Below are 13951 nucleotides of genomic sequence, written 5' to 3'. Positions count from 1 at the left end.
AGAAGAGACTCATAAATCTGGAGAACAAACTGAGGGTTACTGGAGGGGTTGTGGGAGAGAGGATGGGCTAAATGGGTAAAGGGCGCTAAGGAATCTACTCCTGAAATCATTGTCGCACTATATGCTAACTAATTTGGATGTAAATTTTAAAAAATAAAAAAATAAAAATAAAAATAAAAAGGGAATAAAATCTTGTATATGTTTGTATATGCTTCCAACTTCTAACCACCTTCACAACAGAATGCCTTTTGATGGACAGAGTTGGTACAATCATCCCCATTTTTATTTTTTTTATTTTTTTTTAATTTTTTTTTTTAACGTTTATTTATTTTTGCGACAGAGAGAGACAGAGCATGAATGGGGGAGGGTCAGAGAGAGAGGGAGACACAGAATCCGAAACAGGCTCCAGGCTCTGAGCTGTCAGCACAGAGCCTGACGCGGGGCTCGAACTCACGGACCGCGAGATCATGACCTGAGCCGAAGTCGGACGCTTAACCGACTGAGCCACCCAGGCGCCCCTCATCCCCATTTTTAAAAAAAGAAACTGGGAGATAAAGTAGTGTCAGAGGCTCCCCTGGGAAGACCCCGGCTCATCTGTGAGAGCCAAAGATACTAACTGGCTTTCCTGAATATACTCTTCCACAACAAGGGAAAAATGAAGTCCAGAATACAGACCTTCAGAGTAGACCAATATTAAATTCTATACAGCAAGTAAATACATCTTTTTTTTTTAAGTATACTTATTTATTTGGAGAGAGAGAGAATGAATGAGCAGGGGAGGGGCAAGAAGAGAGGGAGAGAGAGAAACCCAAGCACTGACAGCGCAGAGCCCATCGTGGGGCTCCATCCCACGAACTATGAGACCATGACCTGCGCCAAAATCAAGAGTTGGATGCTTAACCAACTGGGCCACCCAGGCGCCCCAAATACACCTTTTTCTTTCAATTCAAGTACAGCTGACCCACAAGGTTACATTAGTTTCGGGTGTACAGAACAGAGACTTGAGACCTCCATGCTTGCACTGTGCTCCCCACAAGTGTAGCTACCGTCTGTCTCCACACAACACGACCACAGCACCACTGACCACATTCCTTGCGCTGCGCCGTTCATCCCTGTGGCTTACTCATTCCATAACTAGAAGCCTGTGCCTGCCTCTCCCCTTCGCCCATTTTGCCCATCCCCCCAGCCTCCTCCCCTTTGGCAACCACCAGTGCGTTCTCTGTGAGTCAATGTACCTTTAGCCAAGCATGTTTCCTCATTTTCAGGCGCCCAGTCCACATGTCTGTCAGCAGCATCTGGGTGCAAGTATGTGAAACGAAGGGCCGCAACCTTCCAGACACGGCCAGTTTCAGACAGGTGGAATCGCTCCAGTTCTTGAGTTCGTAGGTCAGCAGTTTCATGGCCATTCTTTCATTCTGCTTGAATGCCTTCTCCAACACATCCAGGGCAAGCTGGCCAAACTGTCTGTAATGACACACAGTCAGTGGCAAAAAAAAAAAAAAAAAAAAAAAAAAAAAAGGGGGTGAGAATCCCAAAAAAAAAAAAAAAGAGGAGGGAGGAGACTCAGGAAAGACCGATGCAAAAGAATGAACAGCAACAGAATAACCTCAGATTGCAGAAGCTATTTGAAAGTGATTGCTGCTCAGATGAACGGTTCTCCCTTTCCAGAATTTGGTTTACACCAGGCATGGCTAAGCTATCTATCCATGGGGAGAAGCCTGTCTACACTACAAACCAGGCTATACATAGCTTGGTTTGGGGCTATCTGACAAGACCTAATAAAGAATTTTTTTACAGAAAAGACTGTTCAATACTGAACTAGCGATTAAGGAAAATCATGGGGTCACCCTTTTTTTCCTTAACATTTTAGAAAATACATAGATGACTTGAGTAAGAAGCTAGACTTGGAGACATTTTTGGGGAGGTTGTTTACTCTAAAAAGCAGACCCTGCTGTTCTCTCGGAATCTTTTTTTTTTATTATTTTTAAAAACTGTGTATATATTTTGAGAGAGAGAACAGGGGATGGGCAGAGAGAGAGGGAAAGAGAGAGAGAATCCCAAGCAGGCTCCGAGCTGTCAGAACAGAGCCTGACTCAGGGCTCAAATTGAGCCTTCCAGGTGCCCCTCTCTGGAACTTTTATTTTATTTTATTTTATTTTATTTTATTTTATTTTATTTTAAGTTTATTTATTTATTTTGAGAGAGAAAGAGAAAGAGCGAGCAGGAGAGGGGCAGAAAGAGAGGGAGAGAGAGAATCCCAAGCAGGCTCCGTGCTGTCAGCACAGAGCCCGATGTGGGACTCAAACCCACAAACTGTGAGATCATGACCTGAGCTAAAATCAAAAGTCTGACACTTAATCGACTGAGCTATCCAGGCGCTCCTCTCTGAAACTTAAAAGTCACAATTACACATTAGTTTCCATTAGCTCTAGCCCCTCTTCTTTCCTCACTATTATAATGCTTCAGTAATAAAAAAAAAAAAAAATCAAAACTATTTCTAACTTTTCTGTCTTTTGCCATCATGCTCTGGTTCTTTGACACAGAATACATTTATTTGTTTTCCTGCCTGAAAGGTACTACAAGTAAACAACAAGTTTTCACTTAACTTAGTATCAAAAGAGTTTGCGAGTTCAAAATCATTAACTGAACATTCTATGTGAGGAAACCAGAGTCCTGAAATCTGGCCAACTAATCACCCAATTAGTAAACAGCTGGACTAAGACCAAAACGCAGCTCTCCTAATTTGAGGACCAACCCTCGACTCTCTTTTGCTTGTTCCACAAAGCACCCTGAAATACCTAAAGACCCTTATTTACAGGAGAGCCCAGGAAATGCACGGCAACAAGTCCATGCGTCTTACAAGTTCTAAGGTGAGGGAGATAAAAGTGTCTAACCATTCTAAGAACTGTCGATGTTTAGTATGAAGTGAAGAGAGAACTCCTACTTTGAGTAATTTTTCAACTCTTCTGAGGCATCATCCACCATGTTGCTCTCCTTAGCTTCATGGGCCATGGCTCGGTAGAGTTTACAAGCAATCACTGCCTTGACCGTGGCCTCCTCTCCATGCTGCCAGAAGAACATGGCCATCTTCTGTCTTTTCATTAGCACAGCCCAAACCAATAGGTCATTGTAAGGGTAAATAAAGCCAGTAGACTCAGGGTCATCGGATATATTTTGCTCTTCTTTTGACTTCTTCCTTGATTTATGAAGGACTACAGACTTTTCCTGTTGGAAAATAAAATATAAATGGAGTCCCAAATACTCAGATGCATGATATTTGACCTAATGAAACATATCAGGTATCCTAAGAATATTTTTTAAATCATTGACAAGAGATGGAAATAACAATGGAACTTTATAAACCAGAAGTCAAAATTTTGGTCTTTTAGGTGATCTATTTCTCATTGTGTCTGACAGATCCAAGGTCTAGAAGCTGAGATACCTGTGTTTCTTTAGCACAACTTAAAACACTACGCCTTTGGGATAGACCCAATAACTATATGACAATTTTTAATTTCCCCAGGTCAAATAGGTCAAAATAATATACTGGATAAATGAGAACTATTCAATTACTCTAACCTTACTTTATAAATCAATTCATCATCTTTCCCTTACAAAAATGTCACTAGTATTGACAACATGTATCCAAACTGATCGGTTTTAAGTTTCCTTTCCTTTATTCTGATTATATTCCTCTAGTAATAGTAATATGTAATAATGAAATACTATTCTCTACCTGGTAAGCTAACACTTTACAGCCCATCAGAAATGCCACTCCTTAACTCCCCCATGTGCTTCTATATCACTATGTGCGTATTTCTATTTCAATATTTATCATGCTGCAATACTATATTACTTCGGGGAGAGTGGGATCATTTCTCAGTCATCTTTATATCTTCTCCACCCATCTGCATCCCAAATTCCACCAAGCACCCAACATAATGCCTGCTAAATAACAAGATTCAATGATCATTCTTTTTGATAAAAGGGGATAAGAGAGAAAATTATAAGCTTCCTCTATTTCTATAAATAAAAGGAATTTGTACTCATTGATGGTGATCAAGGGTAATTTTATAAACTATCCATTCATCCTAGGAGCTATGGAAAGCAAACCTCTTTGAGCCAACATAGGAATCGTGTATACAGAAACTTGAGCAAAAGCATGTAGCCCCGAGAAAGGGAACTAAGGGAATGCGAGGAGCGGTGGAATAGCAACTTTGCTCACAGCGCTCAGTCGTTGGAAGACGGCAGTGGCACCCACCTTCCTATGGTACTTGCAGATGGTCTATTGGTGCCTCCCCGTCTCCAACTTTAAATGAAGAAGTGGTCTAATCTGCAGGAACAATTTTATTTTCAAGTCTAAAAGTAAACAAGTAGTGGGGCACCTGGCTGATCTCAGGGTTGTGAGTTCAAACCTCACATTGGGCAGAGAGATTACTTTAAAAAAAAAGTTTCAGGGGCGTCTGGGTGGCTCAGTTGGTTGAGTGTCCAACTGTTGATCTCAGCTCAGGTCGTGATTCCAGGGTCATGGGATCCAGCCCCGTGTCAGGCTCTGTGCTGAGTGTGGAGTCTGCTTGGGATTCTTTCTTTCTTTTTCTCTTTCTTTCTCTTTCTCTCTCTCTCCCTCTCTCTCTAAAAAATAAAAAAAATTTTTTTTTTAATTTCTAAAACTAAATAAGTGGTACCTTGAATTTGTAAGGCTGGGCGGTTCTAATGAACTGGGAGTGCAGAGTGCTTTCTGCGGATTCCTTTCTATTTCCTGAGGGACGTCTTCGGTGCAGAGGGGGCTGGGAACGGCTTTCAGCAAAACTGGTCACTTGCTGGCATACGTTATTTTGTTTTTCAAACAAAACAAAAAGGGAAATGAATATTAGTATGGTGACAATTAACATCTCATTTCTAGACAGTAATGAAAACAAAACATTATATTGTATCAGGTATCCTACCAAGTATCCAATGGTTCTGTCTCTAGCCCATAATTAGAATTAATTACTCACCCCACAAAAGCCTCTCATGATCACCTCCTTATTAAGCACAGTTATTTCCTAACGTCTGAGAGAACATGTTCTTTTGTTCCCTATTATATATCTGCATTCCTTCTCTATGTGGAAATTCCATTAAAAATCAATGGATGTTCTATACCTGGAATGAGTTCAGAAGAGGCAATAAAGATTCACAGTTCTGATAAGAGAAAGTTCCCACTCACAAACAACTCCAAGGTTAAGTTAGAAAGTTATGGAACTTCTCCAGATATTATGAATCACCACTGCAATTCCAGTGATTAGACCCAATAACAACATAATTTGTTGCTTATCAGCATGAAGCTTTCATCAATGAGAAACCAAAAGAAGCATTCTTAAAGGGGCTGATACAAACTATGGCCTTTGAGCTACTTTATTTATCTATCTATCTATTTAAGTTTACATTCTACAGATATAAATTAGAGAAATGATGGGATCTGGACTTCTAAAAAAATACTCAAATTATTATCATTATCATTGTGATACAGAATTAACAGCATTGTCAGTAGTAATCATAATGACTATTATTATTCATACTCTATACCCTCCATATACTAGGAATATGTGCTTTCGGGTGTTACTTTATTTAATCCTTTTGATGAATTTATGAAAGAGATGTTCTATTGTTATTCCCATTTTATAGATAAGGAAAATGACACACAGAAAGGTTAAGTTTCTCATTCAAGATTTCACATTGAGCAAAACTAATCCTCTGTCCCAAATCTCTCTGACTCCAAACCATGTGTTTATAAGTGCTACAATCTAACTTACCATCAGAATTTACTAATAACTCTACTCCTTCACCAGAAAACAGTCAGAGAAATGGGTAGTAATTTCATACCATTTCAAAAGAACAAACCACTAGGGGTACTCGCCTAGCGAGTTCCCTGCTGGGCTACAGCGAGGCCACAGTCAGTCCTCATACCTGTCCCAGGGAACCTCACAGCAAGGAATACTTAGTTCAAGTGAAGGAGCTCATATGTCAAGTGCATCCCTATGCCTTTGAAATCCCGGGGAAGATTATTTTCTCTGTGAGATTTAAGTTTCTTTTTGTTTTGCTCTTTTATTTCTTACAGACAAGTTGGGCTTCCACTTTACCTGATTCTTTATAAATAAAGGTGGCCTCATATTCTAGACTCTTCCTGTGAGCCCACCCCAAACCTCCTTTCTAGTCTCATCCTGCACAACCTGTCAGCACGGCACCAGCAGCAAAGGTCTCCTTGCCACTGCAGAAACATATCCTCATGTCCACAACACTGTGCCTGTCACTGCCCCAGAATGCCCCGAACCACCTTTTCTTTTTTTTTTTTTTTTAATTTTTTTTTTTTCAACGTTTTTTATTTATTTTTGGGACAGAGAGAGACAGAGCATGAACGGGGGAGGGGCAGAGAGAGAGGGAGACACAGAATCGGAAACAGGCTCCAGGCTCCGAGCCATCAGCCCAGAGCCTGACGCGGGGCTCGAACTCACGGACCGCGAGATCGTGACCTGGCTGAAGTCGGACGCTTAACCGACTGCGCCACCCAGGCGCCCCCCGAACCACCTTTTCTAACACTTCCGTTAACCTCTAAGAAGAAAGGCTCTCTTCAGTCTACCGGTTAATAACAGCGATTTTAAGAAACCAGCAATGTTTTCTCTGCTAATCAACCAGGCAGCAACTCTAACTTTGCATTCCTAGACTTCCGAAAACATGATGGAAAATAAAGTATGTACAGTGTGTGTTTTTACCTAGTACACTCTGCATGCATTTTCCAATATAACCCTTACACACCTGTGCCAAGATTGTGGTTTCCAGACTACGGACTACTAGGAGTTCACAGATGTAAGCCCAGTAAGCCTTTCCCCTCTATACTTTCAAAAGGAGAGAAAAGAACTGGTCATCCGCCCCTCAAATCTTTCTCAACACATTACTTCTATGGCAGTACATCACATATTGTATCCTGTTCCCTATTATGGCTAGTTATTCATAAATCTGTTTCCTCTGAGAGTTTCTAAACTCCTGATCTTTATGTCCAACCTAGACCAGCACTGTCATTGACACGTACCAGAGACTCAGTCAATGTCCATAAACACAGATGTCCGTTTTAGAAGCTATTCCCATCTGAACTTCCGAAGCCATTTTTCGAAACGCGTAACTCCTAGTTATCATCCCCAATTTTACTCAGGTACTTACCAATTGTGGCACCTTACGTTTTCTGTAGAGGTTGTTGTAGAGGGCTCTGAAACTTTTCCTAGTGTAGCTGCTGCGATAAGCTCCACCAATGAGGTATTCGATGACCAATCCAATGTCGATCAGTGTTATTCTGTAGCCTGAGAGAAGGGCATGCTGAAACAAAACCATGTAATGGACTGTAACTTTCAGTGCCTTTTTTTGGTCTGGTTTGCCATCTGTTAGAACATAACCCAGTCAAGTGCAAAGAGGCAGACTCACGCTTTTCAATCATCTTTACAAATTGATCGATTAATGTGACCAACTATTGATACAGTCTGCTTGTTCAGATGGAAAAACGAATTTGGCCTTAATGTGTTTTTAGTTTCACAGACATCAAATGTGTGCTTATATTTGCTCATTCAACTCTCTTTTTTTTTCTCTCTCTCATGCATACACATACTTTATAATAAAATACACTTAAATATAGTATAAAAGATTGTTTTTAACGGGAAATTATGGATCTACTATAGCAGAAGTAAAATCACTGGAGGATATCACCAAAATGTGCCATTTTGACATATTATTTTGAATAAAAGTTACTTAAGAGACAGCCTGTGCCAGAAAACACTCAGACTGACTCTGTCCCCTTGAAAGCAGGAAATAACTCTCCCTGTAAAAGGTACCCTCCCTGTACCACGAGATAAAGAGACATCCTTTTCACCAGAGATGAGAAATTGAGAGTGGAGAAGGCTGCATAAACAACCTTGTTACTTTTTACTAATTTACTCCCCCTGCCAAGTTCTGTTTAGAACTCCTTACTAACCCAAGCTCCCAAAGTTAACTTCTCTTTGTCCTGTCAATTCCTCACAGATGTATTGTCTCTTTGTCTGAAAAGTATAAAAACTGCCTGCCTTGGTCATTTCTTGAGGTCTCAATTTCATTATTGGGTCTCTGTGTGCACACAATAAAACTTTGGGTGTTTTTTTTCCTGCTAATCTGTCGCATGTAAAATGTAATTCTTAGTCCAGCTGGAAGAACCTTGGACTGAGGAAAATTTCTTCCTCCACCTCAATATACTGAATGTAGGTGATCCAAAATCTTTCACCTCTCCATTGAAATGGACTATATCGCACACAACATGAGAATATGGAAGGAAGGAGAGCAAATAGAAATAAGGAACATGGAATGACAGAACAAAGTAAGATATCAAAACATGAAGCTACCGGGGCGCCTGGGTGGCGCAGTCGGTTAAGCGTCCGACTTCAGCCAGGTCACGATCTCACGGTCCGTGAGTTCGAGCCCCACGTCAGGCTCTGGGCTGATGGCTCGGAGCCTGGAGCCTGTTTCCGATTCTGTGTCTCCCTCTCTCTCTGCCCCTCCCCCGTTCATGCTCTGTCTCTCTCTGTCCCCAAAATAAATAAAAAACGTTGGAAAAAAAAAAAATTTAAAAAAAACATGAAGCTACCAAAACACATGGAATGGTGAGCAGGAGGGCTAAGCAGCAGATTTCCACGTACATGCGTCTTGGTCTAAATGAAGATTACTTTGACCACTTAAAACCCACCTTACTACCTCTTCATAACTGTTACTCTCAACTACCATTCACAGTACATTTTTTAAATTAAAGTATAATTGACAAACACTATCCTATTTGTTTCAGGTACATATCAAAGTGATTTCATATTTTTACACATTATGAAATGGTCCCCATGATAAGTCTAGTTATCACCTGTTGCCATAAAAAGTTAGTACCGTACCGTTGACTATATTCCCTATGCTGTACATTACATCCCCAGGACGTATTTATTGTATAATCTCCTTCACCTATTGAGCCCACCATCCAACTCTGGCCCTCTCCAGGAATCAACAGTTTGATCTCTGAATCTGCGAGTCTGTTTCTGTTTGATTACTAGAGTCCACATCTAAGTGAAATCACACAGCATTTGTCTTTCTCTATCCAACTTATTTCAACATTTTTAAGGCACACACGGTGCTGAACAAGATCTTTGAAACAAACAGATTATGAACAACATTCACAAAGCTTTGAACAAGAAATAAGGCTTTATGTACATATGTATATTTGCTTATTTATAAATAAATGCAATAAATAATATAAATATGTATTTACATATTTCACATATGAATAAATGTAAATAATTTCTTTTTCATATCCATAATTTACTTTTTGCAAGGAATACCAAAACTAATGCTCTTAGTTGCTCCTAGTTAAAAGCATATTTAACTTATTCCATTCCTTTTTCTTTCACTTACTGTAATAGAATCAAAGTTCAAGGAAATGATCTACGGAGAATTATTTTGATCTAGCAGAAATCACACAAACTAAATTTATATCACCACGGACTCTTTTGCTTATGTCTAACTTTGCCAACTACACGTCTTCCTCCGCCAAGGCTCTCCCACCAAGTCAACATAGCCAGAAAGCCTGGACACTCTCCATCAAGAAAACCAGACTTCAGAGAAATGAGGGAAGTACTTTTAAAGTGTGCCAGGGATGGATTTTAATCATGGGGACAAAAAAAAAGTCTCTCCTAATTTTCTGCAGATGTGAATAAAAGTTCTTGGTGATTAAAAGAGAAGGAATTAAGGCATAAAAGTCTGTTAAAGTGGGAAGGTTTGGGGGCTCCTGGGTGGCTCAGTCAGTTAAGCATCCAACTTTGGCTCAGGTCATGATCTCGCGGTTCATGAGTTTGGCCCTGCCTGGGCTCTGTGCTGACAGCTCAGAGCCAGGAGCCTGCTTCGGATTCTGTGTCTCCCTCTCTCTCTGCCCCTCCCCTGCTTGTACTCTGTCTCTCTCTCTCTCTCTCTCTCTCTCTCTCTCTCTCTTTCAAAAATAAATAAAACATTAAAAAACAAAAAATGTTGGGAAGGTTTGGTAACTAATAGATGATTTTATTTGAAGTCTGACGTAAGTCAGAGTTCAATGAGAACACTATAAGCAGAATATGAGCAAGGGTATAGAGCAGTGTGATTCCTCCTGGCTCCCTAGAACAATGTGTAGGCTTACAAAAGAAGATAGGGACCCCAAGCTATCGCTTATAGTCAAAACAATAACAAAACAATGCAAAGCACATATTAGTCCTCCGATAAAGACAACCGGACAAGGACAAAATTTCTTTATTTTCAGCAAATATGATCATCATTGGCAATACTGTTGTATCATGTTGAGCTAATGTTCTGATTGAAAGTTTTATATGTCTCAAGTTCATATTTTATCAGAGAAAATAATTATTAGTTAGTGCCACTTACTTGGTAGATCAAATCCTTAAAAACATAAAATAAATTATAAGGAAAAAAAACCTCCGAGTATTGTTTGGTGATGAAATTATTCAGAGTCGGAGGCAAAGAGGGTAGGTAATTCACTAGAAAATCCAAATGTACATTTTACAGGGCAAAATCTGGCAATACCTCAATCACAAAGCTAAGGCAATACACAAAGAAATCTGTCCGCATTCGTAATTAGGTTACCTGCTTTACATCTCGGACAAGATGATGCAAGAGCATATTGGTGGGTCCTTGTTTCTGTCATAAAGAAGAAAAGAAAAAAATGATTCCTTTTAATCACCACGTGCAAGGGGAAAAAATATTTTATTTCAGAATGTACAAATAACCCAGAATACTGAAAATTTTCTTCAACCTCTTTAGTAATGAAGCTCACCCCAATTAATTATTAGAAAGGTACTCCCTAAGAGAAGACATAATTAGATTGAAATACTTTTCAAAGCAAGATGTATTTTTTTTTAATGTTTTTAATGTTTGTTTATTTTGAGAGAGAGAGAGAAAGAGACAGAGACAGAGTGTGAGCAGGGAAGGGGCAGAGACAGAGGGAGACACAGAATCCGAAGCAGGCTGCAGGCTCTGAGCGGTCAGCACAGAGCCCGACGCGGGGCTCCAACCCACTAGCCGTTGAGATCGTGACCTGAACTGAAGTCAGGGGCTTCACAGACTGGGCCACCCAGGTGCCCCAAGGTATATTTTAAAAAGATACATACATAGATAGTAAAAACGTAATTAACTTTATTTTTTTCAAGAGATAAAAATAAATCTTAAATAGTTTATAGCTATCCTTTATCATATATAAGCTACACAATTACAAACCCCATCCATCACACATCAAGAAATACTTATTGAATGCTTACCACACTCAGGCAAGTTTTGAGGGAGTCAGTGAAGAATAGAAGTACTTTCTTCATAGTGTTTACAGTCTAATTGAAGAGAGTAGGGACTTACATGAGAAAATAACCTAAACTATCAAGACTGTGTGTGTTCAAAAAGAGTTGCAAAAAATATGTACCATATCAGATTTACTGTGAACTGGAATATTCAAAAAGGCAGGCCTTGAATAGGGCTTTGAAGAAAGGGTGAGATTCAAAGGCCAAGAAAGGACATTTCAAGAAGGGTGCTTGGCTTGAGCAAATGGTGTTTTTACAGTGAGTAAGCTGGTCTATGTTCAATAAAGGGTTTGCATAGGAAAGTTGCAGGAACAGACTTTTAATGGTGGCCTTAGGTTGAGATGCCTCCAACAACTCAATAAAAGCAATTTGTCCTTATTCACATTATTGGCTTTAATTATGGTCTTACTGTGGTATTTTCTTAGATGAGTTTATATTTCTATTCTGTGTAATTAATTAAAATAAAAAACACAGAAATGACTATAGGATAAAATAGATTTGGTAAGAATGTTTGCCCTTTGGTTGAGAAATCTCTGATTTATCTTTGTACATGAATATTCAAGGAGACGAACATTTAATATTCATTTAGCTTAAGCTAAAGCTTAAGCTAATTAATAAATAAAGCCTAAGGGAGGTGGTTGATGGGATGTTCCAATACTCACTGTATTATAGAGCTCTTCCAGTCGGGGGATGGTAAGAAAGCGATGGAGGTTCACTCCATATTCTATTAGGAGCTTCACAAAATCCACTCGATCCATCACCAAAGCATCTAACATTGCTTGCTCCAGTGTGCCAGGCTTCGGAAGGTAGAAATACATAAGAGACATAGGGATAATTAAGAAAGCAGAAACTTGAAAAAGTAGAAATAACTAAAGAATTACATATATTTGATCTCAATACAGACACAACAATCATAAAATACAATCGTAGTAGAAATGTTCAGGACCTGAGTGAAGAAATAATAAAAAGTGAACTTGAAGGCACAAAAGACACCTTAAATAAATCTGTTCTGGTTCCAGAAGACTGATAATTGTAAACATCCCAAATTAATGTGTAGGTTTAATGCAATTCTAATAAAACAAAAATCAAGGTTATTTTTTTGTTGTTGTGTTCACTTGGCATGTTTTCATTTAAACTACACTGGTATCTGAATACAAATGGCAAATTAAAAACACTCATTTAATTTTATTCTGACCTAAAACGTTACTAAAATTATAGCAAAATAATTTTTTTTAAAGAAATGAATCCACAAGAACACAGAGGTCCAGAGAATAACATCTTGGAAGTCGGAAAGGAGATGGTCAAGTGGTAATTGACTTAGTAGTCCCCAGAATCCCCCAAGGTAAAAGTCCCCAGAAATCGAAACTGGGAAAAGCCAAGAACCAAACAGATCTCTGCCACAAAATCCTGGCAGCTTCAGGATGACATCGATGTACAAATACCGAATTCCTAATGTCGAGACCTTCCCAATCCTCTTCCCCCGTCTGACTTCCATTAACACTAGCAACAAGGCTTTTACCTTATCCAGGCAGGGGTCTGGAGGATTCTTTTCTGGTAAAGGAACTAAGAGAAAAGGCGGGAATATGCTGTCATCTCAGGTCCCCCAACAAACGGCGTCCAGATCACTCCACCGTGAAGCTCAAAACTACAGCTAAGCTTCACCTAGATGCTCAGAATTTCTAAAGAGCTTTCTCTCCTCCACTCTTAAATAAAAAGCCCAGAAAAGACACACCACAAAACATCAATCAGTAAGAATCAGACAATTCAGGAAAAAGAAAACCTCAAACAAAAACAAAAACAAAAACAAAAAAAACCTATCAATATCCTCAGGGAAATAAGATACTACATTCAGGATGCTTTAAAAAAAAAAAAAAAAAAAAAGCAAAGAACAAATTTGCTCCTAGAAATTAATAGTATGCTACCAGAAACAAAAAGCTCCACATAAGGCATGAAAAGGAAAGTTGAGGAAATCTAGCAAAGGAGAGATACAGAAGATAAAAGGGAAAAGATAAGATTAGAGGAGCAGTCCATTGGTCCAACATTTTTTTTTTAATTTTTTTATTTATTTCTGAGACAGAGAGAGACAGAGCATGAACGGGGGAGGGTCAGAGAGAGAGGGAGACACAGAATCGGAAGCAGGCTCCAGGCTCCGAGCTGTCAGCACAGAGCCCGACGTGGGGCTTGAACTCACGGACCGTGAGATCATGACCTGAGCTGAAGTCGGCCGCTTAACTGACTGAGCCACCCAGGCGCCCCATATAGGTCCAACATTTAAATGCTATGAATTCCAGAAAGAGAACCCAGAATAAACAGGAAGCAAATTCCCCAGCATGGAAACATGTGATTGCTAAGTTGAAAGCATCTGCCCAGCATTATGGATACCCAGACTCACAGCAGCACGCATCATTGTGAAATCGGAAAACACTAGAAAGATATTTTTTTGAACTTCCAGAGAGGAAAAGAAATGGTGACAAAGGAGCAGAAAACAGAAAGATTTTTATTCTCAATAGCAATGTTGAATGCTGGAAGCTAAGCATTCAAAATGAGTTCTGGTCTTTAATTAAAATATCTCCAAACATGTGAGTTCT

The 13951-nt window shown here is 39.4% G+C and overlaps 1 protein-coding gene across 2 annotated transcripts in view; it reads right to left on the bottom strand.

The window, feature by feature from the left end:
- Positions 1-13951, bottom strand: part of LOC125917489 (transient receptor potential cation channel subfamily M member 6-like) — a 65534-nt gene that overhangs the window by 49789 nt on the left and 1794 nt on the right. Inside the window, exons 2-7 of one of the 2 annotated variants that reach the window (XM_049623671.1) lie at positions 12026-12160; positions 10660-10713; positions 7195-7347; positions 4686-4820; positions 2945-3225; positions 1236-1464 (exon numbers count right to left, since the gene is read on the bottom strand). In XM_049623671.1, coding sequence (XP_049479628.1) covers positions 1236-1464; positions 2945-3225; positions 4686-4820; positions 7195-7347; positions 10660-10713; positions 12026-12160 — 987 coding nt within the window. Of the gene's footprint in view, positions 1-1235; positions 1465-2944; positions 3226-4685; positions 5391-7194; positions 7348-10659; positions 10714-12025; positions 12161-13951 lie in introns of those variants that run through there. The other variant, XM_049623672.1, reaches the window with a different exon arrangement.

This window comes from Panthera uncia, unplaced genomic scaffold (genome assembly GCF_023721935.1).
Source record: "Panthera uncia isolate 11264 unplaced genomic scaffold, Puncia_PCG_1.0 HiC_scaffold_192, whole genome shotgun sequence".
Taxonomy (NCBI): domain Eukaryota; kingdom Metazoa; phylum Chordata; class Mammalia; order Carnivora; family Felidae; genus Panthera; species Panthera uncia.
The sequence above is the reverse complement of the archived record's forward strand: the minus strand, read 5'-3'. Positions and strand labels throughout refer to the sequence as shown.